The sequence below is a fragment of the Cupressus sempervirens genome, chromosome 8, assembly GCF_028749045.1.
Source record: "Cupressus sempervirens isolate cs-2001-9-10 chromosome 8, ASM2874904v1, whole genome shotgun sequence".
Lineage (NCBI taxonomy): Eukaryota > Viridiplantae > Streptophyta > Pinopsida > Cupressales > Cupressaceae > Cupressus > Cupressus sempervirens.
The window spans coordinates 115509071-115521058 of NC_143125.1; the positions used below are offsets into that span (position 1 = coordinate 115509071).

At 31.5% G+C, this 11988-nt stretch overlaps 1 protein-coding gene across 1 annotated transcript; it reads right to left on the minus strand.

The window, feature by feature from the left end:
- Window positions 1–5179: 5179 nt before the first annotated feature.
- Window positions 5180–9438, minus strand: LOC149541859 (Pectin lyase-like superfamily protein). The gene is made up of 5 exons (XM_089796129.1): window positions 9002–9438; window positions 7938–8109; window positions 7479–7685; window positions 6400–6659; window positions 5180–5615 (listed from the first exon to the last, which is right to left on the minus strand). The coding sequence occupies exons 1-5, from the start codon at window positions 9346–9348 to the stop codon at window positions 5402–5404; spliced, it is 1200 nt and encodes a 399-aa protein (XP_089652255.1). The 5' UTR covers window positions 9349–9438; the 3' UTR covers window positions 5180–5401.
- Between the last annotated feature and the right edge of the window lie 2550 nt (window positions 9439–11988).

Below are 11988 nucleotides of genomic sequence, written 5' to 3' on the forward strand. Positions count from 1 at the left end.
TACATTTAACTCATTCAATCACTTCACTCAAAATTGTTCATTCATTGTTCCTTTTTGATCGACTGACACTAATTTTTTTTAATTATTACTGACCACAAACTTAGTTGTTATTGAGTTGAAGTAAAATAAAAATAACATGTAAAATATCTTGCAACATAACAATATTCACAAATTTTGACATAAATATTTTAACATGGAAACCCTATTAAGGGAAAAACCACCTGGGACCAACAACCCAATTTTTTTCACTCTTCCAAAGTGAGCTTTGTTAGGATCCAACCTTGTTAAAAGTTAAAACACAATGTTAATGTAACCTTGTTAGAGGATTTAACCGAAAGATCATCTAGACCTTACTACTCCTTGATCTTGTCTAAAGAGTGACCTGCTCTAAAGGACTTACAAACACCGCTAATCAATGTTACCATATAGGATTTCATAGACTTGTTAGGTCCAGCTAGTCTACAATGACTAGAAAGTAACAATCTAAAAATGATCTGTTTAGTTATAGCACTACCTTGGTTGTTCATATCTTCTTTCTCTTCTTGTCTTTGTTTGGTCTTTGGCTTTTGATCTTCTTTCTCTGTTCTCTTGATTGGTTGATCCTCACCTTCACTTTCTTCTTCCTAAACTCTGCTCAGTTCACCTAGTTCAACTATCTTATTTCACCTCCTTCAACTTTGCACTTTGATCCCCTCTTTAGCATTCGATCAATATCACCAAAATTAACAGCGTAACAAACTAGAAGTCTAAAACTATCTTGATCTTCTCCTTAAATAGTCATTTTTTGTGCTTCTAGATCCTTCCATATATTGTCGCTTAATCATAATAATTAATCTTAGATTCATTGTAGTTAACCACATAGAAAATAGAACTTTATGCTCATCCTTATCTTTCTTTAATATACATCATCAAATCCTTGTTGATTTTTTCCAATTGTTGACCTTGCAAGTTTTTTTGACTCAAGCCATCTTGAACATTCTATTTTTCCATCAAAAGCTAGTCTTAGATTCAATTTCTTTCAACTTATTCTTTTAGCTATTACTCAATGAACATAACATTTCACTTGGGTAATATAGTACTTAGTTAATACGAGAGTCGCTTGGGAAATACTAACTTTCTTCTTACTTTGCCAATCAATTAGTCAACACTTTAGTCATTTGATGAATACAATCTTACAATATTACATGATTATTAAATAATCAAACCAATATTACATCATCACTATCCAACTCATTCAAATTCCCATCGTATACCATGTACTTATCAACTCTCTCTTTAAGATACTTTCTTCAAATCCTCTTCATCAATCATATTGATATGACACTCTACCGAGTTAACATAATGTCTAGCCAACTAAGACTTGACATCAATGATAATATAACAACGTATATGACTCTTTTACATACATCCATAGTGTTGCCTATTACATTATATCTTGGGGCTAACATAGGAACCACAAAATAGTGTGCAATGCACTAACATTCCTCTCTAGGATGCACTACGGATGGGGAATAGTTATCCATTGTTTATAGGTTAGCCCATATTTTAGTTCTGATGCTTGCATGATCCAATGAGTATTATCTTTGTGATTCATTTATGAGAAAATCATTATGTTCTTTGTGATGTATGTTGAAGATACTCATTGTGTATGTGTTGTATGGTAAAATTATTCATCTTGTGCTCTTGTGATATTTTTTTGAGACAGTCCTTTGTGTATGTGTGATGAATGATTGAGATAATTATGTGTTATTTTTGATATGACCCTTATGTATATGTGTGACATGGTATAACTAATAATCGGTAATGATGGACCGTATACACCCGATGTAAATGGGTTACTTTAATTGTGATGAGACTAAGTTCATAGATTACACTTAATCATTAGTCATGGGTAGAAGAGAAAAAATATCCCATCAAGAAGATATAATAAACTCCAACTTAGAGTGAATTACAAAGCTTCTAACTTCCTATGAGAGGATATGTAGGTAAGATCATCAAGAGTGAACCCTCAAAGCTTGGCTATGGGTCCATGAGATGACCTTGATTTGGAAGCCTAGCACTATCAAATGCAAGCATAGACTATGATATTGAGCCATTGAAACCATGAACAAATGAGTTTATGAATCACAACTTCTAAATTAAATAGAAGTTGCTTGGTTGATGTTAATCGATTTTTAAAAAAATAGTAAGTCACAAGGGGCAGATTTTATAGTTGGCTTGTTGATTCCTCTCATATTGAGAAACTTAAGAAATATTTTTATGGTTCAATTGTAGAGGTAACAAAAAGAGTCACAATCTTTCTTGAGACCAATTCAACCAGTTTTAGAGATTTGGGTGATATGAAGTTAAGCAGTATATCTTTGTTCATGGATTTTGTTTTATTGAATTGATTGTAAAAGCTTTAGCAATGACCCTTGTAAACTTCTATATACATAATTTGGATATCTATGTTCTTAAAGATAACTCTAATTAGTAGGCTTTTCATCTAGGAGGCACTATTTTTGGTAAATTCAAAGTTAAGCTAAATAGTTCTACTATTTTTGTTATGGATGGAAGGCTTGACATTTAATAGAAGAGCTAGATAGGTCACAAGGTCTTCCCTAGGGCCAATGATAAGGTTTAGGATTTAAATTTATTTGGTGATCTTTACATAGAAAAAATCCTTGTTGTCTTCTACAATAGGTTATTTTTCTAATTGTTCAGCTAACAAAGATCTTAAATGTATATTGATATCGTTTAATAGGAAAGGATTGGATTTTGATCTTGTAAATGGGAAATTTGATATTTTTGATCCATACAAATATTATCTTGTTCTATGATTATCATGTTTGGAATTGAAGGCTATTTTAGACCTTATTTAGTGAAATGATAATTTGTGGGATAGTATTGGTTGGTTGAGAGGGAAGTTCTTGAATGTCACTACTAAGTATTTATATTCTTTATCATCTTACATTGAATAATGGATCACTAGACTAAATAATAACTATGGTGTTCATGATCCTAAAAGGTTTATGTGAAGTATTTAAGGAGGATTCGGTCTAACCTTATCGAACCTAAGAAATGTTTTTTTAGATGGATGCATTATTTAATAAAAGTTGTTACTAATGAGGTTATTTTGGGTCCCAAGTCCAAAACTTGTTTAGGTAGTGACAAAGTTTAGTTTACCAACCAAATTTTTTATTGTCCTTCTTCTAAATTGGTTTGACCATAACATTTACCCAAGGCGTGAATTTAGTATTAGCTAGTTTGATATTTTATTTGGTATTAATTTTTGCATATGCTATAATTTATACATTTTCCAAAAACTCATAGCATATTTGAATTGCTAGGAATGTAAATATCTTCTAGATGCACAATCATTGGATTTTCAATAAGGCATCATTAGGTCAGTTGTCAATGTTGTCAAGGAAGTGCATAAGAAAAAAGAGGAAATCAATGTTGTCATGTTGATACTCATGTAGTATTGTGGGATAGGTTTTCTAATGGCTGATTTTATGAGCATGATGAATGGTCTATTTAAAAGGCATCTTTTGATTATTGTACCTTATTAATGTTGAATTTGGATACATAACAATATCTAAAGAATTCTCATGTCCTTGACTTGGTGAAAAGTATTGGTTGTCATATTTCTCATTGTAGTGTTGGTGTCTACTCTCTTAGTGGTTGTATTTCTAATATTGTTGTTGATCTTGGTGGAGGTAGTCCCTGTTTTTTTTTGGCTCAAATTTCTATTGTTTGCAATTTCCGTGGGATGTTGATCCTTTTTATGTTGTTGTTGGGTCATTGGTAGAAGTGTTCTTCTATGTTGTTGTCTTTGGTGGCATTGAGCATTTTTCTATGTTGTTGTCACATATTTTTGAGCAATTTGAAATGTAGAGTGGTCTTGGGCCTTCTTCTAACAGTGACTTGGATATAGTTTTTTCACATTTATTGGTTGTTCTAAGCATAATTGAAAAACATATTATCTCTCAAAATATCACTGACGCTATTTCCATTTTTGTATATAAGATCAAATGCAAAAATAGAAAGTTTTGAGGCTTGTTCCATTTTGCTCTGAGCGATGCCGTTTCATTCTAAGCCACTGCGGGTTGGATTTAGACAATTGTTTTATAACAAGATATTGACTTATTTCTTTGTTTCACATGCTCATCGATTAAAATTCTCTAACCATTTTCCTCACAACTTCCACTCATTATTTGATGGAATGTGCTCCTTCTTTTCCAAGAATCCCCTAATGTTCTACATGATTTATAACTCAAATGGTATTCATATGTGTTCTAAAAATTTAGTGTATATGTATGATTTTTAGATTATTTTAAGAAATTATACATTTTCAAATGTTTGATAAAAGTACCATTTATTGCCGATTATTTAACAAGTTTTTGGCTATTCTGAAATTTTGAATTTTTTTGGATCAGTATAGATATTGCCAAGACCGAATTTTTCAACCATAATTCTAAGTAGGATGTAGTCTGAAATCTTAAACTCAAGATTGTGTTGAATTTAAAACCGAATCTTTTCATAAAGATAAATAAAATATTTATAAATATGATGAATAAAAAATGTGGAATGTGACTTTTCTATATGGTATAAATGATCTAACAGCCCATACTCCTCTTTGAATACAACTCATAGGATAATATCTTAATTAGTAAATTTTGATTGTTAAAATGAATGATTATCTTTGTTTTTGACAACTATGCTAAAGCTTTATTGAACTTTATATTCAACTATTTGAAAGTACGTGTATTCATGAAATATTTCGCGCACACATATAATCAACAGAATCTGAAATTCAGCCTTAAATCCCTCAATGTTGGTGATGTTTAATTGTAATGGGGTCCTCCTTCCCTGTACAAGCAAGACTTTGAGTGAATTTTTGATAAAAACCTTTTCATTCACACGGCATTTTGTTACTCCTAATTTTCTTTATGTTCTATAAAGCTTCAAGCTCAACCACTTTTAAGTTTGCCTCTGCGTTAATCCTGGATTTTGCTTTCCTGTTAAGCTTTTATGCACTCCATAATCACATAAACATGAACGACGTTAAACATTTAATCTTATTTATTTGATATTCATTTTTAGTTAGTGATATGTTGATGAAATTTCTCAGCCCTTGAACTAAAAAAGGAAGAATCTTGGCGATATCTATTGATAGAATTGTTGATCTCCTTAAAAAAATCAGGAAAAAGAAATCTTATTGAAAAGAAAAAGAATTGAGGAGGCTCAATGTTAATCTCTTGATGAAGCTAAAATTAGGTCAGCAACATATTCCTTATTCTGCAATTACATACCCAGATCAACATATTCACTAAATATGGAGTATGGCTGGGTTCTTTCTGAGTGGCCCACAGAAAAGTGGGCTTCAATGTAGATGAATTGAATAGAAAGAAGATCCTTGTTATGTTAGCCCACATTCCTTTGATGAGATACTTTTATAATAATGCAACTTCAAATAAGCAGGAATTGAAGGAAAAAGCCATTCATCTCCATCTATGTAAGATATGTCTAGAAAGGGAGCAGCTTCTGCATCGTTAAACTCCTTTGAGTAGGCTACTCTCATCGTTTGATTGGCTCCAGCTCCTGCACATCTATATTGTCCATAGAATACAGTTCTGCTCATAACAAAACATCAAATGTAACACGTTAATGGGGTTTAATAATCAAAATAAATCATAACACATTTGATTGTGTCGATTTTTATTATCAAATGAACATGAAATTTCATCACTACCTAGCGTAAACTTTTATCATCAACATCTTCTATCAGTAACCTAGTCTAAACTTTTATTATCAACGTCTTCTATCAAATTCTATGACATTTCATCAAAATATAAAAGAAAAGATGATGATGGATCTGAGATTTCATTGGAAATCTACTCTAGACAAATCTGATAATGAAAGCTATCAGATTTCTACAATTCATGTAAATGTTTTATCTTTTTTCTAAGTTTGATTGTGTAAGTTTTTTTACCATCAACGTTTCCAATGACACTACATGATCCATCATCACAATGCAAGAGAGTCTTGTGGGATCATGTAGTAAAATAGGAAATATTGATGCTAAAAAACCTCTCTGGCATCCTGAGGATAGATCATGTAAGTGTGATCTGAAGTGTTGATACTTTAAAAACTTACACAATCAAACCTAGAAAAAAGATAAATATTCATTGACTTTCATCCCAAATCTGATTCAAACAAACATGGCGATAGATTTAGATTTTAATCCCAAACCTAGTCTATTTTTTAAAGATTTAATTGTATAACAATTGTACTAACGTTTTAATTAAAAATATATTTGATTATGTATAGTTTTATCCTCGACAATCAAAAACAACATTAGACTTTTATGCTCACAGAAATACACACTACAATCTAATTCCAATTTGAAATACCTACTTATCTCTGGAGGGATCATTCCAGTCGTTCCACCCATCTGGAGAAACGATATCAGCAAAATAAGAATATGCAAAGATTACTCGGGAGTATGGTCGCCATGCACGGCCTAACCAAATGTTTCCAGAGCCTCTGAGAATGCACGCCACAAATGAAAATCCAGTGTTTTCTAAGGCAGATCCTCGACCTTGTGCAGTGATGGCCCCTGTCACCAATTTAGACCCGCTTGGCACTGGATTTGCAATAGAATTCAACACACACCCCTGCAATTCCTTTCGCATTAGTTTTATATATTATCAATTTCAATTATTTGGGTTTTTTCTCTTCAAATGTTTCTGATTTAGGTAAGTATTTGGAAAGGGATTGGACCTATTATATAAGAAGATTTTTTAATACTAACTACCATTTTTTTAAAGTAGATAAACATTCTGATTAGATATATGAATTGGAAGAGGGTTTTGAAAATATCTAAAACTTTATAGAGAAGAACCAACAAACAGATTCATACATTTTTTACAGTCTAAGTAGACATTTTGATTAGGAATATGAATAAAAGAGGGTTTTTAATAGATCTAAAACTTTGTAGAGAAGAACCCACGAACAGATTCAGAAAGCATTTACAGTCTATAATAACCAATATGTTATCTTTCCTTAATCAGACCATCTAGATTTTTAGTGGTTAGAACATTTCAGATTAACCACTCTGATTATTATCAGAACAGATCATAGTGGGAGAGATCAAATTTCTACAACCTACTACAATTATAGCGATTGGTTTCTGAATTAGATTGTGTTCAGATTTTTACTATCAATATTTCAAATCACACTACACGTAGTGTGATTCAAAACATTGATGGTAAAAATCTTAACACAATGTAATCTAGAAGCCAATCACTGTAGATTCTAGTGGTTTACATGATCTGATTCAAAAGAAAGCATATTGAGAACTAGCAATGTTAGTGTATTTTTGAATCAGAGTATTGGTCAAATGAAAATGACATTGACTTAAATGAAAAACGATTGTATAAATCTGCAAAAGTCATAAGTGCATTCATAAGAAGATGTGGGTAGGATTGGATTACATGGTAGAGTGATCTGGCATTGCCAAATATAAAATCTATGGAGCCCTGGATGAAGCATAATCTGAAATAGTGTGTGCCTCTATCATCATGAAGAGTGTCCTGAGCACCAAAGAAGCCACATTCATAAAATGCTGCTTTGTCACCTCCAATTCTCAAAGCCACTGCTTGAGCTCCTACTTCACCAGGGTTGGGAACCGGAGCTGAGTTCTACAAAGTGCATTAACTCAATTCTGTGTTAATACACAAAAATATTGGGATAAAGATCTAAAATAACAAAGATTGTACTGCAATTGATATTCTGAGTACGATTTTGTAAAACTTTTTTCATTAACATTGTGATCTATCATCAGAATGCAAGAGATCCAAAGAAAAGAAAAATGGATAACAAACATTAGAAAAGAGAAACTTTAAATTTCTACTAAATTTAGGTTAGAAATGACTTTTATGGGTATTGCTTACCTTGAAGCTTATATCCTTGGCAACAAAATTGTCAGAGTAGACTGAGACAGAAGCACTGTAGAATGTACCACCTGAAGAATTAGCTGTATCATTCCAAACTATGGAAGTAGAAAGGAAGCCCTGGCCTTGAAATGTAATGTTGGGCTTACTTCTTGGAATGTTTACTTTCTCTCTGCATTACATTATGAAATTTTGTAGTCAATTACATGTAGTAGGTTATTGAATCCACATACATCAATCAATTTTTTCTTCCCCTCCACATAAATCAATCAAATTTGTCTTTCACATACAATGTATCTAGGTTAGAACTTGGGTTCTGTGAGTTTTGAGCAATTCATAGCATTCACCACTTTAAGGTGGTTTGCAATGAGTTCTTTGTTTTCTTCAGTTATGGCAGTCTCTTTTATATATATCTTAATTAGAGATTGAATTTTAAACGTTCTTTCAGCTACTACATATAAAATTTAAATCATTGGGTTTTGAAAAAGAAGAGGAGCTACCAGGAGTTAAAAAGGGGATTTCGAATTAACACCTAAAATAGCTTATGTTTTCAAATTAGTAGTAAACAGATTAAAATTTGTATCTGATTAGACTATTTATGATTTATACATCTGATAGGACAATCTGATTAACATTAAGTAGTTGACTCGACACATGATCTATATAAAATCTGTCATCAACAAGTTATATGATATAAATTATCATCTTGAGAACTGATTTATGATATGATTCAAAACATTTATGGAAGTTTATTGTTTTCTTTTTTATGAGATCCTTTTAGATTTAAACTGTATTTCTCATATATCTTATTGTTCACATTTTATCTTCATATACAAGATTTGAAGATTATCTATTGAAAAAAACTTAAAAGCTTTACAAGAAGTAACTTACAGCACACCCTTAATAGGCTTCTAATTTTTTTCCCCCTTGTCACTGCAACTTTCAAAGTTGTGAGATCATTAATCACACAGTTGAATCTTCAATTTTTAATTACTAACATGCTCATAAATTTCAGCCAAACCAATCATTTGATATAAGAAAACAAAAAGAGTAGAAAGACTTACATGTAAACTCCAGCAGTAATGAGGATAATAGTGCGGTTGGGATTAAAACTTGCAACTGCATCCACAGCTGATTGCACAGTAGAAAAGTTCCCACATCCATTATGATCAACAATGAAAACAGTACAGTAATTCAATTCATCCCAATTGATAGATGGTATTATCTCATTACAATTTACTGCCTCTTCATGTTGTTTATGATCATGGCGGTGTTTTCTCAATACATAATTAGTGTAAGATTTAACAAAACTTATCTCGGCCAAATGTGAATGCAACACAATCTGTTTAATCATAAAAGCTATGGCTATGGCAGACACCAGAACGAATAAAAACCTTATTTTCAACATCATGTTTCTTTGTCCATGATTGGTCTACTCAAGAATATATGTAACATCATATTTGTTTTGGACTGGACGTACAAGCAAATTTCTTGCAAAATCTTTGGAATTACTACAGAATACTATAGAATATATGGAGTGCCCATAGCAACAGAAGATATCTTATGCTCAAAGGAATTCCTTGTATAGCTACAAGGGAAGCAACAATCTATCAAGAACTTATTAAGCTATGATTCTCTTTTGTGGCCCCATAAATTGTTGTGTAATGAGTATTTGTTGATTTTGGAAGCAATACTAAAAGTATTAGATTGATGAATATGATTCTACTGTTACTGAAACAATGCTAGAATTAGAAGGTATGAGTTCTATATAATCTATGATATTTGAAAATAAAATTTTAAATTATATTGTATTTTTTAATTTAATCAAGTTTAATTTACCATACTCTCTGTGATAAAAGATGAATAAAATTGATTACCGAAAGAGTGTTATTATACGAGAGTTGTGATCTATTCAGTTTATTGACACAATCATTAAGTAGATTTAGAATAGATTATCCACAATAGTAGACGATTATCTTGTTTTAACTGCTGAAAGTTTAGTTTTAATTATGGAATTGAACAATGTAGAAAAATTACCAGCAATGTATAATGTTGTTGTTCATACTTAAAGTGAAGGTGAACACTGAGATTTATTGTAGTCCTTGGTGGAAGCACATAAAATGCCTGATAGTTACGTTAAGATTTTGGAGCCTTCTCCCCTAAGAATTGTGTTCCTTCAAAATTGCTCAATTTCAGGCTTACAGTGCTCATTTCAGTTGCATATGTGTTTAGAGATTCTTACTTCCCTCACTTGGCCAGCATAGATTTTGTGCTCATGTCATTGAAGTGACATGTATCTAGACTTTGTATAGTAACTAGGTTCTAGCCTATAGATAGAACATGAGCTATCATAGAAGATTGCTTTAAATATATCTGTAAACTTTAGCCGGTCTATTTTAATTTATTATGATTTAATTATATAGTTTTTTATTTTTTATTTTTTAAGTAATATTTTATTCAATGTAGAAAAATTTCAATTAACATTATAATATATTACTTAATTGTACAATAGTGAACATTGTGTATCTCTGTCTTGCTATTTACTTCACTAGAAACTCTTCAAAATGTCTTTGCAAGGTTCTTAATAGGAAATTAAAGAAGTGGATAAATTTTTTGTTTATCTTAGTAGAAATTAGTCATAATATTTTTTTAAGGCTTAATATTAGAAATTAAAGATGTTGTAAATTTATGACTGACTTCATTAATTGAATTAGGCAATACTGATCTTAAGAAAACACAAGATTGGTTAAAGTGATCAATCACCAAGGTCAATCAAATTCATTTGGAAGGTCTTTCTTCTTGCTCAAGGTGTTTCATAAGAGAAATCTTAATGAAAAACTAATTTATACAAGTGGTAGATTTTTACCTAGATTGGGTTCATGACATCATCTTCTATCAATCCAATTGTTACTCATTTCTAGGGTGATTTTAATGCCAAGATCTCATTTTTGTAGGCGTAGATCTAAACCAAAATTTTTAAAAATTTAAATTCAGATTAAATCTCATTATCTTCCTTCTACTAGTAATCTAAATGGTTGTGTTGATTTTTTATGCTATGTTGCATTTAAAGCTATTTATTCACTCATTTGACATCATTATGAAATCATGAAGGGGTAACCTAGGAGTCATTAGAGAATATTTCTATTGCATCATCATTATGTAATTACTTCATATCTTGAACCCTACATCTGTTGCACATCTTGTGTTGTCCATGATCCTTGTTCCAAAGATATTAAATCTATTCAACTAGGAGACTAACCAAGGGGAATATAACCCTGACAATGTAGTGGATTCTCCAAAGATGTTTCTAGACACAATCAATTATTATTTAGACATAAACCTCAAAAGATTGATTATCAACCAACTTGTGTATAGTGTTATCTCCCAATAATACATGAGTTGATTGAATTAGGAGAGCCTAGGAGGGCTACTCATGAGAGGACCTTGTTAGGGCAAGAAAAGGTGAAGTACCTCTTTGATAACATCAAAGAAATTTGGGTTCTTCTACACAGTTGTCAAAAGCCATCACTAATCACTTAATAATTGATATATAAAAGGGTTTAGCTTCTTATCCTTAGTGTTCAATGTTTTGGTTTAAAGCCCTTGGAATGCCTCCTTTAGAGGCTTGTGTGCCTCATATTGTTGTTGGAATGGATGCCTCTTCTCCTACGTTATAGTTTAATGGTCTTGTTGCAACCTCTATCTTGGTATTTATTGATCCTCCTTTTAGGGGCAATGTTCACATGCCCATAATTGATGTTGCAAATCTACTCAATGATTAGAGACCTAGAATCCCTTCCTCTCCAAGTTCTCTCCTCAATCTAAGAATTTAAATTATAAGGTATCTTGCACCATTTTTTCAGATAAGGAAGAAATCTTTTGGAACGCATATCTTAATCCCACACCAAGTTCAAGGGTGAGAGATTTGTTAGTTTTAAGGTTATTGTCTATAATTTCTTATTTTTTTTTTCCTATCAGCCTTGTTGCAATTATGTCAAATTGCCTACCTATTGTGTCCCTCTTGCCTCTCTTTGTATACGAATTTGGTTTC

What these genes read in the sequence shown, in the direction of transcription:
- LOC149541859 (XM_089796129.1), bottom strand. Translation starts at nt 9,348, where the DNA reads ATGATGTTGAAAATAAGGTTTTTATTCGTTCTGGTGTCTGCCATAGCC. An exon ending in ATTACTGCTGGAGTTTACAT is followed by an intron (nt 8,110 to 9,001) that starts GTAAGTCTTTCT and finishes AATGTAATGCAG; the next exon opens with AGAGAAAGTAAACATTCCAA. An exon ending in ATGCCAGATCACTCTACCAT is followed by an intron (nt 6,660 to 7,478) that starts GTAATCCAATCC and finishes AAGGAATTGCAG; the next exon opens with GGGTGTGTGTTGAATTCTAT.